This window comes from Drosophila hydei, unplaced genomic scaffold, assembly GCF_003285905.1.
Source record: "Drosophila hydei strain 15085-1641.00,03,60 unplaced genomic scaffold, DhydRS2 tig00008119-arrow-pilon, whole genome shotgun sequence".
NCBI classification, from domain to species: Eukaryota; Metazoa; Arthropoda; class Insecta; order Diptera; family Drosophilidae; genus Drosophila; species Drosophila hydei.
This window is the reverse complement of record NW_022045830.1, coordinates 1,852,504-1,878,407: the sequence shown is the minus strand read 5'-3', so window position 1 is coordinate 1,878,407 and position 25,904 is coordinate 1,852,504. Positions and strand designations below refer to the sequence as shown.

The 25,904-nt window shown below is 36.9% G+C and overlaps 1 protein-coding gene across 3 annotated transcripts in view; it reads left to right on the top strand.

Annotated features, from left to right (window-relative positions):
- Positions 1 to 25,904, top strand: part of LOC111594630 (protein similar) — a 100,841-nt gene that overhangs the window by 18,623 nt on the left and 56,314 nt on the right. For all 3 annotated transcript variants that reach the window (XM_023308021.2, XM_023308024.2, XM_023308023.2), the window contains one exon: positions 24,751 to 24,892. In XM_023308021.2, the coding sequence (XP_023163789.2) occupies positions 24,751 to 24,892 (142 nt within the window). The remainder of the gene's footprint in view (positions 1 to 24,750; positions 24,893 to 25,904) is intronic.

Genomic DNA, 25,904 nt, shown 5'->3' with positions numbered 1-25,904 from the left:
GGCGTACTTCCATTTCCGTCTCTCAACTACCGCGTCCTGTTAATGTCCTTCCGCATCAAAATAAAGTTGTCACTCGCTACGCTTTGTATACTCTTGCAACGGGGTATCAGAGTTTTGCTGTGAAATTTGTTATCTATGAAGTAGAGAGCTATAAGTTTAGCTGAACTCTTATATGAAACTCTTTATAAGGCTAACTTTACTATAGAAAGCAGATTTGATGTATGTCAAAAATGAAATGAATCTTTGATATTCTCTTCCGACCTAGTAAACAAGCTTCTTCTAAGCATTGCATAACTATAGGATATTCATATCTTACAAAGAAAATTGTTCTATAAGCAATATTCATGCTTAGAGATCTCCAATCCGCTCCAATCTGACTAATTAAAATCATATTTTTTTAGCAAGTCATGACTTTGTTGATTATTATTAATCTACAAAAAGTATAAACAATCCAAAATGTGCACAGCTTGTTCGTAGAGTTATTTTAAGAACTCAGCCATTCATTATTTTTGTTACTATTCGTCTTCGCTATCGATAGAAAATAACTTTATAGCCAGTAAAACTAGAGTCCATGAACACTCAGCTTAACTACAAAGCAAGCAATCTTCTATATCATCAAACTACTATTTTATTGATCAAATAATAAATATCAGGCTTTTGCAATATCAACTCTCAAGAACTGAGATATGAAATATTTTTTCTTACAAAAAAACAGCAAAATTTCTTGCAATATCCATAGCACCTCACAACAAAGCTGTAAAATCTCCTCATCATATCTATATTATGATAAATATAAATAGCAAATCTTATAGATGTCTGCAAGAGTATTCAATCTTCAATACTTTCTTACTGTATATCCTCCAACGCTTTCTGTCACGCCCGTGTTCTGCCATATCCTGGCGTGTCCTGCTGCCAGCTTGCTTATTGCATTTAATTAGTTGTAGCACACCGTTAGCCAACCCCAACCCCAACTCCAACTCGTCCACTTGCTGCGTGTCCTGCTGCATAAGTCCATTGTCGTTGCCTGGCTTTGCTTTAATTTCACTTTAGTTGCTAATTAGCTTTCTGCAAAAACTAAATAAATAAATTGTTACGGACAGCTTTGGCTGTGTCTCTAGGCGGTTTCTGCTTCAGCGCCCAAAAACTTTCGCAGCTCAACTTTATCTATATTTTTTTTTATATTTCGTTATTCCGTCATCATTAAATTAGTGTATTAGTTTACATATATTATTGAAGCTAATTAGTCAAGTCTAATCTAATCAGTATGTAGGAGCCAATTATAAAAAAAATTCATTCAAATAAGATTCAATTAAAGTACAATTAAAAAGTAATTAAAACAAATTTGTAGAAAACAAGTTTGTAGAAGAAAATAATTATGAAGCTAATTATTTGACTAATTAAACAACAATTTCTTTTAATTTGCCAATAATGTTTACTATATATTGATTTATCAATTCTTTGCATATTTGTCTTGGCAAATAAAATATATTTTGAGCTTGTGAATTTCTATTTGAATTAATATTAATTCTTACTGCTAATGCTTCGCTAATTTATACGTCATTAATTTACATGGACCACAGAAATAAGGTATCCAAATTATATATAATTTATCGTGCGCCATAGTTAGCTGAATGGTCATTTAGCAGATTGTGGAACGGGTTTGCAATTCAGGCTTCTTTGTGTCTTGGCCAAGCGCCATAATTGACATAATAAACGTTTGCTTGACAGTAATAATAATCATAATGCAATTTGTCATTAATAAATCGCGAAGTTTTGATTAAATTCTGGTAGAACAAAGCAAAAGTGCTAGAGTTGGGTGTGTTCGACTAAGAGATACCCGGAAACGAAGCTTGCAGTGAGTTCAGCTTATAAAAATACGGCACTTCTTACGCACATGTTTTATTGTATGGTTTCTTAAACAACATAATTTAAATATGTCTTAAAAATTGTTATCGTTATCGATCACATCACTATTATATCAGTAATCATACGATCTGTGTGGGCAGCAAAACTTCTCAGCTGCAAGTACATTTTAAATAATCTATACATTTCACTAGCTTTTTGTGTTACTTCGATCAATTCAAATCCAATGTCTAGAAACTTGCGGCCATTGGGAACCACAATATCTCGCTAAATACGACTTAATTTTCGCATTGAATCATTCGAGTCTAGAATTATGTATTATTAATATGTTTCCTTAATCTTATTCGAAGAGTTATTTGGTTTGATCGATAACAATCGATTATAAACGCAACTCAGTTCATTTCAAGCAGTGCTGCAAGCAGTGCACTCAACTGTTTGCGCTCCCTAAACAGTGCAGACATGTGGGTTGTATTTCTTCTTTAAATATGAAGCATCAGCTTTAAGAAACTTTTGGACTTTTACAACATTTTCGGTCTCCCGCTGTCGCTTAAGCACTTTACTAATTTTTGGCGTGGAGGCGTGGAGTTGAACCCACAACTGCTGCTGCTGCCGCTGCTGCCCGCTGCAAGTTTTAGCCATTGTTTGCTTATTTGTTGCGTTTAATGGCCGCGTCATGTCGTCTACATTGACCAAATAATGTTTTTGGTACGCTGCTGCCGCTGCACTTAAAATCCCAAACGCTGGGCAATAAAAGCGCTGCTACTGCTGCTGCTGACCATTGTTGGGTACATTGTACCCTAGTAAGCGGGCGCATCCTGCTTGCAAAAGTTGTAGAAGACAACAAGGTGGAATGCAGCTGTCGGGCATAACCAACTGCATAATACTTGTATATACTGTGAAGTGGTTAGATAGCTAGATCTGATTAGGCATAAAATTTGTTGGTCTATCTAGAGAGTAGACAGGCGAAATATGGAACTTTAACAGATGTTGTCATTGCGGTACTATATAGAGCTATATATAGTTGTAGAAGCTATAGTCTAATACCAATTTGCCACGCCTTTAGCGGGCGTATCCAAAAGTTGCAAATACTTTAGCAAATGAAGCTATACCCGAGCTAGCTTGCAGATGCTTTTAAGTCAATATACTCTTTTCACTCTATAAGCGAGCATAGATATATATATATATATATATAAATATAGAGAGAGAAAAGAAATTGTCACTGCACTACAATTGGAATTATTATTGGCTGCAATGAGTTTGGCTTCTTGGAGGCACGTTCTGTGCGAAATGACTTTCGGTTTTATGATGCGACATGCATTCAAGCTTGGACACAACTGGACTGTCGTTTAGCTTTGGAATGCGGCTACAGCTTCAACTCCAACTCCAGCTGCAGTTGCTCCGCATCCGGCTTTTGCCGTGCATATCGCATATCGTTAGCAGAAAACTTGCCAGCGAGCTGTAAAAATGTCTTCGAAAGTCGTAAAAGTATTTCATACATTTTTGTGTGTTTCTTCTGATGCTTTTTTTTTTCTCTGCTCTTCTTTTTATGAAGTTCCACTGCAGTCGCACAGTTAGCCATTTCGGCTTCTTGGCTAAGCAGCTGACACGCCCAGCCACCCAACCATATGCGCCCACATTTTTGAAGCTTTATGCTAGTTATGCGTCTTGTTGAGGGCATTATATTTTTGTCATCAAATGTGTTAATAGCTTTGCTGCTAGATCACTTTTATATGAGAATTTCCGACTGATATATAGATATATTAAGATATAGTGTTGATAAATCTTTTACTTGTTTTATCTTCATGTGAAGATCAGGTATCAGATCATTCTCTTTGTTTTTGAAGAGCATTAAGACTGCAAATTCTCTCAGCTTCAGAGCTTTTTAACACAGATTTCTGTTTCTGTGATATTTCAATATTAATTATATATAATATATAGGACTGGATATAATAGAATCATTATTTCGTATAGTTTTCTTATAAATTTACTTCACTAATTAAATTAAAAAAATATTGTTATTTTCTCTAAATATTTTGAAGTAATTTTGTATTCATGTAATTTAAGAAATTTGTAATGATAATCTTATTCTTATAGATTTACTTCTTCAAATAGTCAGATATAGCATCTTCAAGAAACTATCTAAATATCTAAAAAATCGAATACATTTATATAGATCTGCTAATAACGCAAGCAATCTCTATATAAATATTTTAAATTATTTATATAATTAAAAGAATATATATAGAAATTGTTCTATATATATTCTGTAGAAATAATTCTTTATTTATATAAGTTAGAGTATTTAGAGCTGGAAATGCTTTGCTTACTTGCTCTCTGTTATGGTTGGCTTGAAAGCTTACTTGCCATATGATTGTTTATGGGCGCTGTTCGCTTTTATTTCCATTTGATTTTCATAAAGTTGACATGCTTATATGATAACATATGAACGAATGGCTGCGAGATTCGTGGTTCGTGGTTCGTGGCTCTGGCTTAAAGCACTTGCGCTGGCTGTGACAAACAGTTCAATAAAATACAAAATGTGCGGAAAATCGCAAATGTCATGGCAAAAGGGCGAGCAATTGGAAATCTCAAAACGTTTGCCACGTTTAGCTGCAACTGCGACTGGTGCTGCTGCTGCTGCTGCTGATGTGCATTGAAATGGAAATGCGAAATGGTTTGAATGAGCGCAAAAAAGAACAGAAAATGGAAATGAAAATGAAGAAGGAACTGCAAGCATTTCCATGCTGCAAATAAAGACGACAATTTGGCCTCGAGGCGAAAAATTATGAAAAGCAGCAACGGCAGCAGCAGCAGCTAGAGATGCGAAAAGTAAATTTAACGTGGCAGATAAATAAAGAAACCCGCCCAGATAAAGATGAAAGATAAAAGTGGCGCGCGTGGCAAATGTTCCAATAAATTTGCAACCAAAAAACAATACCAACAAAAGCAGATTTTGCCACAAAGAGATAGACAGAGAGGGAGAGAGAGAGATCGACTGTTGCGTGAGCAAAACTTTTTATTTAGCTAGGGGGTCAGATGGGCGTGGCAGCTGTGGCATTTGCTGCAGCGGGTGCATTGCCGCGGCATTTGTCAGGCATTCAACTTTCAACTCTTGCAGCTAAAGTTGCTGCAGCTGTTAGGGTGGACGCAATTGGCAATAGCTGCTGCTGCTGCTGCAGCACCAGAAACTGCCAACTATTTGGCATTTGTATACGTATGTGTTTATTTTTTAGCACTCTCAACAGACACGTACGCAACAGCAGCTAAGAGCGCCAAATGTTGCATGCAATGCGGCGCAGCAGCAACTTTAAATGCTGCCAAAAAAATGAAAAAAAAAGCTGGACAACATTTTGTTACTTGCCCCTTTTAGCTGCTCGCTTTAGTGCTGCATTTTCAAGTGCAACTCTTGAGTCTTCAGTTTATTTTTTGGTAGTTCGCGCGCGGTTGGTTGATGTAATCAACATAACAAGCGACTTGGCAGTTTACGAGTCTGTTAATGCCTTTCACACACACACACACACGCACTCACACAGACAGCACCTAGACGCGCTTCCTGTCTAAAACGCCGTCATGTCTGTGCGGGCAAAACGCTTCCTGTCAAATTGTATCGATTAGAGATGACAGCGTGACACGACAAATTGAAGTAAAGTATGATTAGGTTTAAGCTTCACTGAAGTCCACTTTTCTAGAGTCCAAAATTAAATTTTTTATTAAAAAATGAACATTTTAACTGAAATTATTGATAATCAAAGATTCAAAGCTAGAATTTTAAAATGCATAAAATAAATTGTGGAAGATAAACAGAGAAACATTATACAAAAGCTGAGTTTAAACAAATATAATATGTGAAAGCGAGTTTAAAAAGAATCTGGGAACTTATATTAATAAATAGGGAATATATTATATTAGAAATAGGGAATATTTGTTTTTTTTTTCAATATAAATAATTTAAATTAAATTACATTTTAATTAACTGTTTTTTTATTTCCTTCAAAAATGCTATATATCTGTATTATATACTAAGCGCATTGTATTCGAAAGGCTTTCATATGGAATACTTTTTGAATACCCTACAAATTCCTTAATATATCTTAAGTTTTTGAAAGGTTTATGCAATTTTAATCCTTTTTAAATAATAATTATTTTTTAGTTGACTTTTTATTCTTGCCATATTTTTCTACTTATATCGTTCACGACTCACGCTGCTCACGCACACTTCTCGAAGTCAGTTGTCGATGCTGTTGACGCTGTCAAGTCGTTGCACTCATCAGCCCTACAGCTGCAAGCCCCATCCACGTTGAACGCCCGCGCTCAGCCGCCCACAAAAGTTTATTTATCTTTTTATGCGCGTTAAAAAGTAAAAAGAGAGTATATTGGTTTTGTCTATCTGTTTGTTTAGCGACTAAAGAGTTCAACTTTGATATATATATACATATATATAGTTAGATGATATATATAGTCTGATTATATATGTTTAAAGCTGAGCAGATAAAGATTTCTACTTAATATACTTGGCCAATTGAGACGCGGCTTATCCATTTCATACTCAGCTCTTTTTGTAGCGAACGAGTATTATGCAGTCGATTGAGCTCACTGCAGCGGTTTTACTTGTTTTTGCTTGTTGGTTTAGTGGCTTTCAGAGGGGAGGTTGCGCTTGGCCGTCAGTTTATGTTAATGCACTTAAAATTTGGGGGCGAACGCGCCAAGAGTGGGCGTGACATTGCACCAGTGGGCGTGGCTGTTGCAGTTGCTGATGCGTCGCCGCATTTTATTACATGCATAATTTCGCCGTGGGATCGAGCTAACCAGACCAGACCAAGGCAGAATAGCGTCGAGCGTAGTAGACCGTCGCGTCCTGGGCCGAGTTCAGCTTGGGCTCGCTGCTGCTGTTTTATTTATATAGGTAGCTGGTTTGTCTGGCTGTTCGTCTGGGCCATGGAGAGCGCCAACTAATGCCGTCAAAACTAATGGTCCAATTCGAGTGGCTCGACGTTGCTGGCTTGCCAGCGGTGTCCTTTGCCTTGGCTGTTGATGATGATGATGATGATGCTGTTGATGATGTCGCCGGCTTCTAATCCTTACTCGTGTGGATTGTAAAATTTCAGCCAGTTAATTTTAGCCAAGCTCGTTGCATTTGACAAATTAAAATTGCATGAGCGGAAAGGCGGCTTAAAGTTTTGCCGGATGCGGAATTTCCTGTGCGAGCGGAGCCACAAACAAGATTACTTTCCAGCTGAGCGCAGCTGCGGGCTCTGTAAGCCACACAAGTTCAAGGCTAATAGAAAGCCATCAAATGCATCCATTTATTACCAGATCCTTCAAAAATCTCCCTAACACCATTTGTCCACTCCATTTCATCTCCATCTCTCATCCGTATTTGAGCCCCATAATTCTAGTGTCGCCCCTTCTCTCGTCATCCGTGCTATCAAATGTCAGTTTCAATTTCAGACAAATCAAATAGTTGTCTGTCTTATGCGGTCAATCAGTTGCGCCAGTCGTAAATCCAAAAATAAGACATTCGTCTGCAGGGATTCGATAAAAGCCACCGACTTTGATGCTGGCCAAAAACTCGTTTGCCCAAATTTATTTGTTGCTGTGGTCACTTTTATTCTATTTATTGAGTTATGCAAAGTTTATGATTTTGTTTGATGGGTTTCGTTTTATTTAAAAAGTGATATATTTGACTAGGAAAATCAAAGAAATTAAATTTGTGTATAGTTCATGCATTCAGATTCATCCGAAATTGATTTAATATAATATTTTTTATTTTCTATAAATTGATAATTATTTTTCAAACAGAGTTTTATATATTTTTATTGATATTGCTTATTTAAAATATATATTAATATATATATATAATGGAAGCTTTTTATATCTCTAGAAAATCGATAAATATATTTTTTCTTATGTTTATATATATATATATATAATGTATTTGACTTGGCTTACATGTCTTTGAGTTTATAATTTAAATTGAATACTGAAATTCTATAAACAGAGTAAATATTTTTATTTCAATGTAGATAACAGACCGAGTCAGCTAACTCAATTCACCTACAGTTCACCTACATATTCCTAGCCACTAGTCGATATAGGATATAGATACTACAGTGTTTATATAAAATCATCGATAACCCTGAAATCGATTAAAATCGATATGAAGTTTCGATTATTTATGACTTAAGTCTTAAGACTTAAACTCACATAATATATGATTATTTAAGAAGCTACCTAAGCAGATAAAGAGTAGATCCACATTTTCAACACCTTCCCACGTTTCAACCAGATTAGGAGAAACTGGATTCTAAAGCTAGATACTTATTAAATTATTTGCTAGCTGCTTTGTATGCATTCACGTTTCACGTAGGTTGGCGGAGTATTTATTTTCAGCTATTATTTATGTAATTGCCAAATGGTAGACTATAAATAGGGAACTACATTTTGTGCTGCCTCAAAGTAATTTGGCTAATGTTAATGAATGTACGTCTGCCGCTCAGAAGGAGCACAGAGCGAACGTCTTATCTGTTAACCTGTTGATTTATGTGCGGGGTGGCGGGTCGCACTGGTCCCTGGGCGCTTTATTTCAGCTCTGACTCGAAATGCCAGGCAGCATTCACTTCATTTTGCCAGTGTTTATTAAATATGCCGGCAATTTCCTGGCATTTGTTGGCATTTGCGTTGCCGGTACGTGGGGCAAATGTTAATGGTGGCCTGCCACACAGCTACAGCAATAGCAATAGCAACAGCAACAGCGCCAGCGCCTTGACTTATGCACCACATTTCGGCTGCATCCACCAAAACGTGGCGCAATAGCGCAGTTGCGCTGTTTATTTCATTAAGTTCATAAAAATAAGCAAGAACAACACAGTTTTGGACTTGGCAAGTGGAAAAGCTTGTTGTTCCCAGCAATTCTCCAGTGCTTTGTATACCCTGTACACAATAATAGTTGTTGAAATGTGCGTAACTTGGAGAGGAAGTTAACTTGAGGTTCATTAATCATATGTCTAGTTAGACTAGACGAGAGCTAGTAACTCTTGTAGATTTTATATATAACATGTATGCTTGTTTATTTGATTTTTACAAAATTCATATATATCGATCTTAAAACTTTCTTCGTTTTAATGACTTTTTAAGATTTTTAATATATATGCCTTCAATGCGTTCACTTTGGTTTTTCCTTAACACTCAGAATTCAAATTTAAAAACGCAATTTATGTAAGTTATAACATTATACAATAATCGATTAAAATATCGATTTATACACTTTCTATATGATTTATAATAAATAGAGTAAATAGTGTAAGGAGCTTTAGTTATATTACTTTATCTGTAAGTTCTTTATTTTTAAAAACTTTTCTTGTTAACTACCAAATCGATAAATATCGATTATCGATTAACTGTTATTTGATCAAATATTTGTAAAAATTCTTTTTTCTTATATTCAGCTTTGCGTGGCAACTCTTAGTTGTTCAGCTGCTGCTGCTGCTTGCTGTTGCTTTAGCTTACCTTTACAGCTCTATTTACAGCTGCAGTAGCTGCTTAATCCTTGGCTGGGCAAATATTTCATTTCATTTCGTTTAGCTGCATCTAGTTGGTCGGGCAGTGACTTATGATGATGAATGTAAATGGCAAGTACCCGAGAAGGAGACTCGCAGCCGCGCCCCCACCTTATGCACCTCCTGCTCTAACTGTAAACTTTGGCAAATTTTGATGCGCTTTAAAGAGCGCAAAGGCTTTGCCAGCTTTTGCAGCCTGGACAAGGCGATACGTGCTGTTTGCAATTGTCACGTCACAATTACATTGTGCAACTAACAAATGTGGCAAGACCAGCTCCGACTGCGCCTCGACCCTCTTGGCATTTAAAATTAAATAACGATTCTATTGAACTGCAAGAGAAATGCGTTGACTGCATTTTGACGCTCTAAATGGCGTTAATAACATTTAATGTGCGTGCACTGCATGGCATGCCAGGCCATTAGATACCCCTTACATCGCGCGCTCTTATTAACTCAGAGCTCTTCCCTCGCTCGCTCGCCTAATGTGATTTGCTTAACTTAATTTCGATTCTTCTACGCTTTTATGACTCTTGGCTAATTGACTTTACTCGCCGGACAGCGTTCAATGACGTTGCTCCATCCTAGCTCTCTCTATATATTTAGATATAGTTGCATCTCTTAACGATTTTGGTTACTTGCATCACTCTCAGATTTGTTGCCTCAACTCCTCTGCGCTGCTGCTTTGCTATCAGCTTCTTTGCATACTTTGCTGCCCTGCCAGTTGAAAGTTTGCCGTTTTGCAAGTTTTTCGCAAGTCTTGCAGAAAATTATACAAAAGGCAAACGTGTTGTGGTGCTGGGTGGTGCATAAGCTGCTGCATGCAAATATGCATTTGATTACACGCCAAAAACTTGCAGCCAAACAAAGGCAATGCCCAAACTTGTGACAGTAGCTGTGCGCACAGTGGAGCAAAGTTGAAGGAAATTTTGAAGAAAATATCTACAGTTTTGTTTATACTTATTTATTTATGAATAATACTATCGAATACTATATATGCTATATATATATATCTCAAAATTTGGTACTCAGTTGCACTACTATTTTTGTGAACGCACAAAATTAATAACTTATCGATTTGTATGCCATCATAATGTATGCGTCTCTTTATGATCTAAGTTCGACTAATAATCTCGAAAAGTATTGTTTGTGCATTGGGATGAGAGAACATCGAAATCAATTCTATCAATTTTAATAGTAAAGGCTGACCAAACAAGAGTAATAATATTTTCGATAACTATATTTCAGCAGCTTTTATAGTTATCGATAACATCTAGTTTTTTACATATTCAATAACATTTGTTTTTTAGTCATGAATCATCATTTGTGTGACAGTAAAGTAAAATTTATTAAAACAATATAATATCTTAAACTGTCTCAGTTTTGCTTCATGTAGCAAAATTTTGCTTAACTAAATCAAGAACTAACAAAGTTGTCCGGAAGATTTATATATGTCCTCAGATTTTTAACTAGAAATTTAAAATTGAAATAAGATTCTTTAAAATAATTTTGAAAAAACTGTAAATATCTGAATATTTTCTATATAATTTTTATTTTTTTTTTATTTTTATTATTTTAATTTTTTTTTTAATATTTTAATTCTTATTATTTTTTATTTTTATTATTTTTAATTCTTATTATTTTTCATTTTTATTATTTTTAATTTTTATTATTTTTAATTTTTATTTTTATATTTTCTAAGGCTAATTTAAGTCATGATAGTTTAACTAAGTTTCTCTTTTGATCTCTTCTTTGTAATCTCTTCGCTTTTCATCAACTTTTTGTGTGCAGCTGCAGCACTGTGCGTAACTGTTAGAGCCGCCGACGCCGCAGCGTGCGGAATGACTTTTTGCTGCCGTCGCTGGCGGGCGGCATTTAAGACGACAGCCAAGCAAAGTAAATTTGTGTGTTTATTTGCAAACCCCACGGCGTGTGGATCTCCACTCGCGCTGCTGTGTGTGGCTCAACTTTGCACATTTTGCACCGCAAGCGCCAAAACTAAAGCAGTTACTGAGCGGTGGTTGGGGCGCTGGAGAGAGGGTTGGGTGTATAGAGATAGCGCCAAAAGACACAAAATGTCAATCGGCGAAGTGGAAAATTTTCATTAAATTAAAAAAGCGCACACTTTTCACACACACACAAACCGAAAATTGTCGAGCACAGAACAAACGCAACAGTAAAGAAAAAATGGCAAAGGGTGGGGTGCGTAGGGCAGTGGGAGGGGACTACAGTGTGTGTTTGTGTGGGGGAGTGGGAAAAAAAATCCCAATGAATGCGCAAAGTTTTATGTTTTTGGCTGCCGGGCGGAGATTTTCTTGCTATTATTTTTTTTGTGCATTTATTTTCTGTGGAGGTTGTGCTCTGTGTGTGTGTATTGGTGTGTATTGCTTTTGCCAGACAAAACGTATAAATGTGCTTAGGCAAGCGAAAAGGGTGTGACAACTGAGCGAAAAGAAGTTGTCAAAAGCGATGCGCCTTAAACTATGCAACAGTTTTTTTGTCGCTCTCGGACTTCGTTCCCCTATTGACACCTAATTGACTCTCAATTCACACACACACATACAGAGAGCGTCACACACCAAGCCATACAATCCCTTTATAATCAAATACACAAAAGAGAAGGCAGAAAAAAAACGAAATATAATAATCTGCTGAGCCGCAGCAACAGACCATTTGTCCCAGCTCTGAAGAAACCTTTTTGCCCACAATTTGTTTAACAAAAAGCCTTTTGACTCTGTCAAGCAGCAGCAGCAGCAGCAGGTCCTTGTCCCAATGGAGGCGGCACTCTGATGGCTGCTGCTCAATCAATCAAAAGCCGCTTGTGGCTTTTCTTTTGCTGCTGCTTCTGCTTGCTGCTTTCGCCTGCCTTAAACAAGCGTGTAAGCTGTCGAAATATTTGTGACACCTCCCGCCCTGGCACGCCCCTTTATTGTGGGCGCCAATTTGTGAAAAAGTTTGATTGCTTTAATGAGCTGTTGAGCTGTTGCGCATTGCGCATACGCAGCGTTGTGCCAGACAAATTATGACAATATATAAATATTTATATAGTATATATATAATCTGTTTTGCTCGGCGTGCGCCGCCATCTATATCAATTTCTCATTTTAGCTGCTTATCTGCTTGTGTTTGGCTTTCAATACCCTGTAATCATAAGGCTGTAGTAGGGCTATGGCAAATGTGGCAAATGAGCAGACATTAATAATCTTAATTTTGATATTGTATAGACTTAGACTTGAACTTGCACTTACACTGCTCAAATTTGTGTTGAAATACCCTGTAAATTATGTATAATTATTATGATAAATTAGTTCCTTAAGCTGAGTTTCAGCTCAAGTTTTAGTTTTTAGATAACTAAATGTTTAAGTTGCTTTGCAAACTATTTGTTCAGAATATTCTAGATATATACCCTGTTATTTTGATGCATTACTGCTTACATTTGGCAACTTAGTGGCCCTCTATCCCAGCTCTAGCTTCGTGCTAAACCTCATCCTGTCAGCTCTCTCCTCATTGCTGCACAAATCGATCTTTTTCTTAGCTCATTTTAGCTCATTAGAGGGTAACATGTGGTCGAGCACACTTAAGTTTTCTACTTTTTGCCTGGCTTGTTTATTTACTTTGGTTTCCTTTTAGAGGGCGTTAATGTGCTTACACGAAAATCGTTTTAAATTGTTGTTTTTTCTTACTTTGCTTTATTATTTTTCTTTTCTTATTTTTTGGCGCTGTCCGCGCTCTGTCATTGTCAATTATATATTTCGCTTTATTCTTGCCTGTACCAAAACAGCCAGAAAAAAGCCGCCTCGAGCTGTATTGGCCTGTCTATGTGGACCTCCGTGGACTTTTGTGGACTCTGTAGCCTGCTGCACATGTTGCGTGTCAGCTGCGTTGCGTTTTCATTCAGCTCTCGTCGTTTTTTTTTCCGCGTCATTTTCTGAAATTGGCATTTAGTGTGCGACGAGCGGGATTTACACGCACACACACACACTCGCACACCCATCTAGATTGAGCTGCCTTCGTTTGGCTGTCTCGCTATGGTTTAGTTACACAATGGGTGCATTCACCTACGCGATGCCGCCACCCCGCTGTGGATGCCACACGATGGCTTCGCCACCGGCTGTGGCTCTGAACGCTGCTGCTGGCTGTTTGTCTGTCGCGTTTCCTTAACATGACATGGCCCCAAAAGCAAGACTGTGCACGAGTGTGTGTGTCTGTGAAAAGTGTTGCCAGTATCTGTTACTGCATCGCTGCATTTGTCTGTGCAACCGCTCACATTTCGTTTATTAAATGACAGCACGATATCTGCAAATGAAATTTTCCTTCAACGCATTTAGACGCTGTCGTCTCTTAGAGTTGTTGCCGCTGCCGCTGCTGCTGCTGCTGCTGCCTTCAATTGCTGAAATTGACAGTCAGACAGATAGATTGACATTTAAGCAACACTTTTGCATTGAACGCATTTAGACGCATCATAAAATTTTGTGCTCTCCATTTTTTATGCGCCTCAGCACTTCGGTCCTCGACTGCCGACAACTATTGCATACTTTTTGGCTTCTTCAGCTGGCAATTATTGCTATTTACCAAAGTGACAAGCATATATACCTATTTCTATTTATTTACTTCTATTCATACGCTGCTTACAAAAGAGAAAAAGTTTTCCATGCATAAATTATGGCATTGATCCCTTTTCTTTTAGTAAAAGACTCTTGCATTATTAAATTAGCTGAGCAGCTTAACAATTTTAGATTTTTTTGATATACAAAAAAAAGAACGAAATAAAGAAAACTTCTGTGCAGAGCTTTAAAGTTTTATTTGAATTTGGGTTTTAGGAATGTCACGAAAAACTGAGCAGCTAAAACGAAAAGATTTAGAAAATAGGAGGCAAAAGTGAGAAGAAGGTAAGGAATAAAAAGAAAAGAAGAGAATTAGAATAAAGAGAAGGGAAAAAGTAAAGAGGAGAAGAGGAAGAGGTAGAGGTTGAGTAAGAGGCAGAATTAAATAAGAGAAGGCTATAGAGCATAGTGAAAAATAGAAAGAATAGAACAAAACAGAGAAGAGTAATTATATGATAGAAAGAACAGAAGAGAGAAGCGGGGAGAGAAAAGATCACAAGAGGAAAAGAAAGGCAAAGTGAAATGCATATAGAAGAGTAAATATAAGAGAAGGCAGAAATAATAGAAGAGAAAAGTGAGCAGAGATGTAAATAAAGAAGGGAACATGGAAGCGAACAGGAGAGAAAAGAGAACAAAAAAAGAGAGAAGTGAGGAGAAGAGTACAGTACACATCAAAGCAAAATAAAGCAGAACAGAGCAAAATTGAAAAGAATAGAAGAGAAAACCAAGTAGATAAATGGTGAGACAAAATATTCACTCTCTCAGAGAAAAAAATTATGAGAAAAAGAGACAAGAGAGATACAGCTTAAAAGAATTTATGATATACATTTTTAAGTATTTAAAAAATGGTCCACTAAAAGTCTTAGTTTAATACATGAGAATCACATAGGAAGGTCATATTTAAAAGTAAATATCAAATTTAGCAAAGGATAAAGTAAACTTGAAAATTAAATATAAAAAAAATCTATTTCAAATATGATTTATCGATAATGAAGTTAATATGATAATTGAAATTAAGATGCATAATTCAGTAAATAATATGCTTTATTCCATTAGAAGTTGACCTGATGTGATCTGCCACGTAATGAATAACTATTTCTGTCGCACAAATCAATATTGTGACGGTCTGTCGTGGCACAGCTGTACATTATTAAGTAAATAGTTATAAAAATATATATTTTAGCCTTCGCGTGTCAGCTAACAGGATAATTGAAAATTAATAAATCAAGCCAAGTAGCTTTTTTGGTATGACGATGATATGGCAGAGTCATCCAACTTGGTCGGGGAATTATTAGAGTAAGAAGCTACAGAAAAAGTCAAGTAAATGAGAAGTTGAAAACTAGTTGGAAATCTCTGTAGAAATCTTAAGCAAGTCCAATTAGACGTTTGGCAAATGGACAAATAAACATCAAGGCATAAGCAGAAGCAGAAACAAGGAACAGGACAAGAACATGACCGAACCAAACTAATTGAACAACATGAAGCAGCAAAAAAAACGCAAGGAAAGAAGAGAAACAGCACAGAATATGGCTGTAAAACTTTGCACGCTTTCTTCTTCATGCAACAATTGTTGCAAGTCAGTTGGCGCCGCTAATGAAAAACGGCAGCACCGGATGCGGCAGGGACGGGTGCGGGCTGCCATTAAATTTTGCTTAATAAAGTTGCAGCTGGCGAGGAGCAGGCGAACGAAGAAAAAAAATAAAATAATAGCAGCCAGGAAAAAAATGACCAAACATCAACACTTAATTGTTTGCCTGGCTTGGTGGAGTGACTGGGCTGTGACTGCGAGCGTGACTAACAGTGACTGCAAAAAAAAAAAATGAAGAAGAAAAAAGGAAAAGAAATCGTGGCACGCTACGTGCCGAAACTTAACATATTCGCGCTGATTGACGGCCCATGTAAACAGGAAGAGCGATTGGCTGACTATTTATAAAGAAAACAGCTGCTTACTGCTTGCTAATGGAACTCGACATAGATTTTGTGTCTATAAAATGTAACTAGAGAGAATATCTTAAAAGAATTTTGCAGTCAATAATTTAACATGAATATGCAAGCACTGTTAAGTTAACAGACAGAGCTGGCTTGAGCTGCGTTTGCAGTTTAAGTCGTGTATAATTAAAGAAATGTTAGTCAAGTTGCGTTTGCATTACAGAGCTATGTTAACAGTAGAAGGCAAAAAGTACTAAATATCACTGTTAACTTAACATATGAAGTATAAGTTACCAGCAACTGCTCAAGTTTTGACATTCACACATGTTAACATTAAACCCAGCTCTGTAAAGCTTAAGCCTTTATTGCTGCAATTAATTCTGCATACAACATACAACAGACTCTGTTAGATTAACATGCGATATTGTTATGTTTTGTTTACTTCATATGAGATCAATGTAAATAGCAGTACCGACATAACATAGCACAAAGTTTGTAATATAATTATAAACTAACATAAAAAAAGCTGTTAAGTTAACAGGCAAGAGTTTTGGTCTTTTCTAATTGCACTTGTTAAAAAGTTGACAATTTGTCTAACTTTTACACAAAAGTTTGGTATAAATCAAGTTAATATATTTGATTATAAAGATACCCTTTAAAAGTGCTTGTGCGCGTACTTATCTCCATGGAGATGAGATTTGTTTTAGTTGGCCTTTTCGCTCACTCTCCTTCTATCTCTCTCTCTCTCTCACTCTCTCTGTTGTTGGACTGGCATAGACGCGTTGATGATGTCTTTTCACGCTCAAATTGAGTTAATTAAAATTGTGGGTGCAGCTGAGAGATAGAAAAGAACCGACACCTACAATTTTCGACAGGTGCGTGCTATGCGCTGAGTGTCGCCGACAAACCGAATTAATGAGCCCTGCGCATAGAAACGGACAGGGCAGGCAGGTTGGGGCTGGCAGTGAATGAATGTAATGAAATTTAAATACTCGTTCTGCCAGCATTGCGAACATTTTGTCTTATTTGAACGGGAAGCGTTAGCGGCGTTTGGCCAAAATGATTAAGTTGCCGATTTCTCGCAGACGCTGGCAAAAAGTTTTCAATTACCCCGCATTTGTTTTTTGTTAAATTTTAATTAGTAAGCACAAGCACAAACGAAGTTGAAGTTTACTAAAGATTTAGCTATATCAAGATATAAGCTGGGCCCCAAATAGCCAACTGCAGTTGGACCATCCAATTATCGTAATTAAGCTCGAAAGTAAAAGGTCATGCGACAAAAGTCAATTAAAACTGTATTTACTTGTCGAAATTGTGTGGCAAATAATTGGTAATTTGAATAGTCAGAAAACATATTAAATTTATGCAATTATCGATATTTTTTTTTTTTTGGAAAAAACTGTCAACCTTAAAGTCAGCTTAAAATGTGGATTCGATTGAAACTAGTGAGATTCTACGGCTAGTCTTATACAAACTAATAATACTATTAATCAGTTAATCATAAATAATAATTTTATTTGTGCCATAAAATCAGTTAATCATAAATATCTTCAACTATCGATATATATTGCAAAGTCATATTGGATTTGTGGCTCAGTTGCTTTAATTGTAATTTTTCCGATAAAAAATGCGTACACGAACGCTAAACACCAGTTAAATAGATACTTAATACTTCAATAACAATCGAATAGAATCGATAGAAATCTAGTATAATCGATAACAATCGTTTAGAGTGGAGAACAATCGTTTAGAATCGATAAAAATTGATTAAGAATTAACAACAATCGATAATAATCTATTGAAATCGATAACAATCAATAAAAATCGATTAGAATCGATGACAATCGATTTTGATTTAATTTTCCATTTACAGGGTATTCCCTAGTACAGCTTCTTAGCATATTATATTCAACATGCTTTTGTATTCTTATTTATTTGGCTTTCTTTTAAATGATTTAAATGTGACTCGCGAATAAATAAATATTGACTGTGGCACGTCGCCCTGTCGAGAGGAAGAAAAACTCAAATAAATATGCAAATTCTTTGACTTTTGTTTTCAATTAACTTTTCTTCCTTGCTCGGCGTGTTTTTCTTTTCAGTGAATGCGCGACAATGGCTGAATGCTTAATTCTCAGTTATAGACAATTTTCCGCTTGGTGTGAACAGATTTTCTCTATGTGTGTGTGTGTGAAATTGTGGGGAATGCCAAATGATTCATGTTGTTATTCTTGCTCTGGATTCGAACAAATTTTAAATTTTGTTCAATGAAATCATCTATGGAAGCAAATCAATTTAAAGAGCTAAACTCTCTTTCTCGCTCTCTGCTGCTTCAGCTTCTGATGAATCCCATTTTGAACTTGTTTAAATGAAACAATTTTGTGTTAATTCATATTGAACCTGGCCACAAATGTGCCTTGGCTTTCATCTTGGGCTATAGTTATGCAGCTTTATGGCCGTCCAGCTTATATTTTGAGTAGTTTTTAATGGCTTCACCGCAGGACGTAAACTTTGTGACTTGTCGCACATCCAAAGCCTAACCCACTAGGCGGTCCCACTCGACAAGGACATACCGTTATTAGTTTCTCTTAGTCCAATCCAGTTCGGTTCGGTTGGCAAGGAAACCAGGCCAAATGCGCCGCAAAACATGCGTGGCCAAATGCCAGCGCTAGAGCCGCAGCAACCGCAGTCAAGCACAGACCGCATATCCTGACGCTTTCTGTTCGTCTCTAGGCATTGGCCGCCCGCTGCGCTGTTTTGCCATTAATTTCTGGCTCTTTACATTCGCCCGCCCAGGCTCATAAAATATGCCAGCTCCGAAAAGCCACAAAAGTTCGTAGTTAGTTGACGGCTCTCAATAGCTGTTTGCTTGAGCGCATTTTACGACCCGCTCTAAAGTGATGAAACACATTTGATAAAACGCATCTTTTTATTACGCCTCACGAATTCAATTCAATATGTCAAATGGCAACTGATATCAAACATAAAATTGATAAGCAACTGCAGACTATTTTGCTTCTTAATTTAATTAGATTATTTCTAATGGGATTAAAGCTTAATCATATTTAGCTAATTTGAATTTATGGCTGGAGTTTCTGGAGAAAATTTGACGGGCAAAGCAAAAGAGATGCAGAGCTTTTTGGTCTAAGAAATTTTAAATAAATTCTGTAGAATAGGTTAGAAAAGAATAAGAATAAGTCGAGCATCAACGACTGCATAACACTCGTCTAAAGTAGAAAATTCTTGGTCTGAAAGTAGTTAAATGAGATGGGCAATATCTTAAGCGACAGTCTGCTGAAACATAAGATCTGTTTTAGATGCAACTATAATCCAATATATATATATATATATATATATATATATATATATATATATATATATATATATATATATATATATATATATTTATGATATATAATAAAAAACTTTCTGCTTATCTATTTGGCTATTTATTTGCCTAATATTGGGCTACAAATGCTGAGCAGCTATCAAACTTCAGTTTCAATTTAAAGCTACATTAAATATTTCGGATTTCAATAAAAATATATACATATATATATATGCACGCCTGTCCTTAAACATTTAAAATCTAATCGAACTATAAATATAAATCATATTTGATAGAAATACGTTAATAAATAAACGTTTATTGCATTGAGACACTCAGACAATGAAGGTTTATGCCTGCTTGGAAGCTGGCTATAAAAAAGAGTTAGAATACACATTAGTTGAAGCCTTTAAAAAACTTTTATGTATTGACCACATTTTGAGTTATGGCCGCAAAGGACGAGCGCCCTTAAGGCTGCCACAAATCCAGGCGCTCTTTGGCTTTACAAAGAACGGCGAAAAAAGAAAAGAAAAGAAAAGAAAAACCCTTTCATGTCATTTGCCACACGCTGAGCTGCACGGATTTGCACGGCTTGCTCTTTGGCCAGGCCAAAAGCAACAACAACAGCAACAGCAACAATAAAGGTAGCGAATGCAATTTAACGCTTCAGCGGGCGTTTATGAAGTAGCAGCAGCACGATGACAGCGCTGAAGATGCTTTTCAATAAGCTGCAATCGAGTCGCTGTGCGACAATTTGCATAAGTTGGCTAAAATATTTATATATATATATATAAATATATATTTACGCTCGAGTGTCATAACTTTAAAGTTGTTTAGAGCTTTAAAGCAGCGCTGCCTTCAGCTTATGTCACGGCTTAATTCAATTAAATTAGATTACGCATACGCCACGTACGGCCCAAAGGTCAATGGCTACGCAAGTTCTTTTCTGTTTTGCTTTTTTTTTGTTGCTTTCCTTTTCTGGCAGTCAAGTCAACTACCTTTTGTGGCAGCTACGGCTGCAGCTGGGGGCGTCAGGGCTGCTTGGGCAGAAACAATCCGCAAACAAATCCTTGATTTATGCGCACATCCTTGCGCACAAGCCAAACATTTATTTCCTTATCCACTTGTGCCAATGCGATTTGGCCAGCCAACGTCTTGGCCCAGGCCAGCAGTAAAACCTGCTGCTAGCAGACATTGAAATCGACACACACACACACACTCACACATGCTGGAGGGCAATCAAATGAAAGCAAACTAGCGCCTGCTCTAACTGCCATTGTCAATTGTTGTTGGTGTTGCTGCTGTTGCTGTTGCGGCTTCTGGTCAGCGCGTGTTGACGATGATTTAGTATTATGTTGCTGCAAGGATTTAGTCGTGTATTCGAGCATGTCTGCTCAGCTTCCCACTGGCCGCATCCTGTGCATCCTGTCCTTATGCAACCTGCGCTCAGTGTTGAGCTGAATCCAAAAGTTTCATAGTATTTTCGATATATATCAGCAGCTATTTGAGTTATCGATAACAGCGATAAGTGTTGAAATATTCAATAAGATTTGCCATTCGACTGCTCATTACTTTGGCTTTAGGAATGACATTGGCATGTCTAAAATGTGTTTAGCTATAGATAGAAAATATTTTTATATATCGAAAATATATTTTCTAGACTTGAAATTCAAATTTCTGTAGCCTCAGTGAAGTTATTATAAATTTAACACGCAGAAAAAGGCATACTTAACATTCCTTTAAAAAAGGATCAAAGCTAAATTTGCCTTTTCTTTTTAATGATGTCCATAACAACGCTCTAAAACGGCTAGATTTAGCTTGAAAAGCAGCTGCAGCTTAAGCAGCGCTGGCTGCAACCTGCTATTTGCTCAACTTTGATGCATAACCTTGAATGCGGTTCGAATGTGGTTTGAATGTTTGTCTTGCATTCATCTCAATCTCAATGCGGAATGAAGTTTAGTTCAGTTCAGTTGAGTTCGTCCTGCTGCAGTGCAACTACTGTTTGCTTATTTGTACAAATGGCTGCTCGTTGTCTGTCTGCAATCGTCTCTTTGCTCCACCTCCACCTCCACCTCTTCCTCCAGTCTCTCTCTATCTGTGTGTGTTCATAAATTCTGTGACTGCTGCCGTCTTTGGAATGTGTTGCTAAAAATTCTAGATAAATGATCTTTTGTCGCTGTGCGCGCGTAGATATTTTAATATTTTTGCCTTGAAACTTGTCTAGCAGCGCAAAAGTCCTTGACTAAGGGCAAATCAAGTTCATGGCGAATGCAACCAGCAGCCAGCAGCCAGCAGCCAGCAGCTGCACTTTGCTAATTCCATAAACACTGCCAAAGCGTCTGAGCTCTATGGCTCTGGCTCTGGCTCTGGCTCTGGCCAAGCAGACGCCGCGTGCCTGGAATGTTGCACACAATTTCATGTTGCATACTTTTGTGCGCATCCTAATCCAGGCGAGCAGCAGCTAGAGTTATCTCCTGCCTCGCCGGGCTTACACTGCTCACACATATGGTTCACATTCAGGGCATGACTTTGCTAACAAGCCTCTTCGATGTTGCCTTATTAATGACCTGGCATAATTATGCGGAGTTGTGGCTGAGAGTAGAGCCACAGTGGCTCGAGAGTATTGATCAATTTTTGCTTAAGGCAAAAAAGTTCTTGGTATTTAGTTTTTATTTCTTTTTTAATTATTTAAAAAAATATATTTAATTATATGAGAATTTCATTCATAAGCTGTAATCAACATTCTCATATATCTTTTGTTACTATTTTATTTTATTTTTTTTTTTATTAATTTTTTATTTTTAGTATTAAGTGTAGAACCTGTACAATCAAATTTAGTAACTTAACAACACATGTATATATATGGAATTAGTGCCAATGTTGTTAGTGAAACTTTGGCTTGCGCTTAGCTAAAGAGCCTTGAATTGAGTTCTAAAATTTAGATTATAATTTCAAGTATATATTTATGCCCATAATTGGCTTGCCACTTCGGTAAAAATATTAATTCTATGAGCTCTAAGTATGGCAGCTAACAAACTGTTGATTACCTCCACAGATAAAGCAATTAATCATAGAGTAGCTCAAGGCAGTGTTCAGGGTAACTCCAGGTCAGGCGCTCCCGATAAGAGCAATCGTATACAGTCGTTTAGGCCTAACTTACTTCATTTCAACTGACATAATGTCTGTATCCAGCTTATAATGCTTGATACAGCTCCAGCTTTAGGAAGTAGTCAGGGTAACTCCAAGTCAGGCACTCCCGACTAGAGTCCCGAGTTTTTTCAGTCCTGCGACAGCGACTACCTAACTTACTGACTAATATAATCTGTGTAATTTATTCAAGATATATTTAACGTTTGCTTTTGCACCACAGATACATAGACTTGGCACCACTGTGCTGTGCGCGGCGCTTGCTTTTGACTGAAATTAACACGAGGCCACTAAGCCGCAAGCGCTGGCACAAAAGAAAAACTAATTTTCTGCTGCTGATTTCAAATTAACTGAATGAATGACTGAGTGAATGCGCGACTGAGATAAACACACGCATATATCTCTCTATATATACACATACATACACACATATATAGTGCTGTATCTAGTTAAATGCCATAATGATGGCAAAAAGCTAGCGACGCCTTAGTTTTCGCTCATCTTTCATTGGGATTTGTGGCGGCGGCTTTTACATTATGTTTACGAATTCAATTTAAGTACAGCTATTTGCGTTTATATCTATGCTATATGTATGGCCATTCAGGAAGTTGATGTCTCTATTCGGCAGCAGCAGCTGCGCCTGTAATTAGGCAACGGCAATTACCTGGCCTGTCCGTGGGCCATCATTGAAAGTTGGACTAATAAAAACGCACAACTTTTCTACCAAAACGCATTAAAGGCCATGAATTTCAATTGCTATGTGCACGCGCCCCATCGCCATCCGCCCAGGTGCTGTTTGTACCTGCCTTTGGCTTATGAATTTTCATCAGCACAGCGGCCACGTATATTTGTATGCCTTGTATCCATTACAAACGGGCAAATGGGGTATATGCGCTTTGTTATGTATGTAAAAGACAGAAGGAGGCGTTACTGAACCTTTTGATCAGGAATTGCAGCTCAAACGATCATAAATTAGAGACGTGAAAGTCGTCTATAAAACTCAGAACAAACATTCTTATTATTAACTTGAAGTCGACCCAGATTAATAAAAAACCATCTTTAAAATTTGATTAGATAATAGATGCTTTAAAAGCATGTTCCATTAGCTGGACACTTTCTTCGTTTCCCCACCTCTTTGAGTTCTTCGCGGTATTTTCTAGTCGTGCACTCCTTGCTCTCATGTTATATCCTGACTTGTGCGCTGCTTGGCAGGCGAATTAAATTTTTATTGAGCTTAGAGCAGCAAGTGTCTTTGTCACATCAGCCACACACACACACCGACACATACACCTACACAGCGCTAGACACACCTACACCAACACACCCACATTCTAAGCTTTAATGTCGCGCACACACATATTTATTTGATTTGATTTAATTTTTCTTCGCTTTTAATTAAAAGCGTCTTTATTGTTGAGCTTATATGCCCCATAAGCATGACTGTTTGACACCTAAGCGGAGCATTAAATGTAGGTATATATATATATATATATATATATATATATATATATATATATATATATATATATATATATATATATATAAATTGACATTACTTAGCAACTCTCTGATGTCGCATGTAGTACAACCAACTCGAGTGGTTTTTATGTGGGCCCAGCAATTATTTTATTTCTATGCTTGGCTGCCTTTTGGCCAAAAAAGAAAACAAACCAAAAACGCGTCATTTGAAACCTGCGTCTATTTGCTTTAAACTAAATCTGTAAACCAAAACCAGGGCTGGGTAAAGCTAATGAGGGTCTGTAAGTGTGCAAGATAATTCGAGAAAGGTTTTTACGACTAACTCATAGAAGTAAATACATTTTGCTTATATAAAAATATCAGCTAGTTTCTGTAGTTATAGATTTTAGCACGCATTTTAAAAATAATTAAAGTTGCTCAGATATTTTTGTGAGTATCTTCAAGCAATAAAAAAAAAACTGATAAATCAGTTAAAGACAAAAATCGATATTTATCGATAATGAATTAAATTTGTCTTAGTATTTTGTTTACTTTAAGCTAAATCATAAAACATTTTAGCCTGAAAGCTGAGTTACACATATTCCAAAAATATATATTTTAAACACGCTTGAAGCCCGGCTTTAGTTTACTTGAGTCAACCAGCCCTGGTTTTTTCACTATATACACAAAAGCATCAAGTTAAGTGTGTCTCAGCATTTGAAATGTTCAGCCGCAAAACAATTTGAAAGTAAAAAATTCTTATTGCTTTTATGGTGCTCGGTGTCAGCCGCAATTGGGTCTAATGTAATTTGATTTATATAAAACGTATATATTTAACTAATGCATATCGCTCTCCATCTATATCTTACAGTTATGAACAAGGGACAGGGCGAGACGTGTCGCTATCGTTTGCTGGGCAAATATGGCGGCTACTGCTGGATCGTGACTCAGGCAACGATTGTTTACGATAAGCTAAGGCCGCAGAGTGTTGTCTGCGTTAATTATGTCATCAGGTGAGTCGATTCGTTAAACAGTTTTTTCCCTTAACTAACCAAACCGTTATATACGTATATATATAAAATGTAAGACTATTAATGAGCCTGAATTTGAGCTGCCTGTAGAACAATGCCAAATATTTGCTCATTACTCAGGGCGGGAGGGAGTCTCAAATTTTGTATGTTTTAATTAAATGATGGTAATTTGTGTTGCCTCAAATTTATAATTAATCAAGCGTATTTAATTTCCCGTTGCCAAAATATTTAAGCACACACACACACCCGCACACACTCACAATTTGAAGCACGCCTTGTCCTGGCATGCCATTGCCACAGCTAACGAACATCCACACAGCTTCCGCAGTCGCTTCATTGAACTGCAAACGGCACAGGGACAAAGATTTCCATAAAGACGCACACAACATTTTTCCAACTCAGCTTTTTTTCTTCTTCTTATTTTTCTTTTTGTATTTCCTTTCAAATAATTGTGTCAGTCAGCGGCAGGCCGCAGTCATCGGAATTGATTTGATTTGATTTGCTAATCTGTCTTTATTGATACCCTGTACTCATAAAGACGGAAGGTAAGGCTGCAGCTGTTAAGCGTATAGCTTTTAAATTGATTGAGCCATAAAATTTCGAATTTATTTTTATATATTTTTCAATTATTATTAGGCCAAGTATTAAGATGTAATAGCCTGCCATCGCATTCAAAAGGAGAAGCAGGGTATCTGCGTATTCCTGCACTTACTTCCACTTCAGTACAGAGTATCTTCCAGTCAATCAAGCTTTCATATTTTATTTCCTAGAATATTTAGGTTCGACTGCTTAAAATTTCCGTCAATTGATTGAATTCGCGCTTGACAACGTGGCGTATACTCAATCAGAAAAGAAAATTAACATTTTTACTGCGGCTTACAAAATATTTTCGGCAAAGCATAGCCCCAAGCTTCAGCCCACCCGTTTCGCCTTTATGCATATTTATGTGATAGCCTCACTTAAAATTCGTCTTTTTATTTTTAATATACCCTTT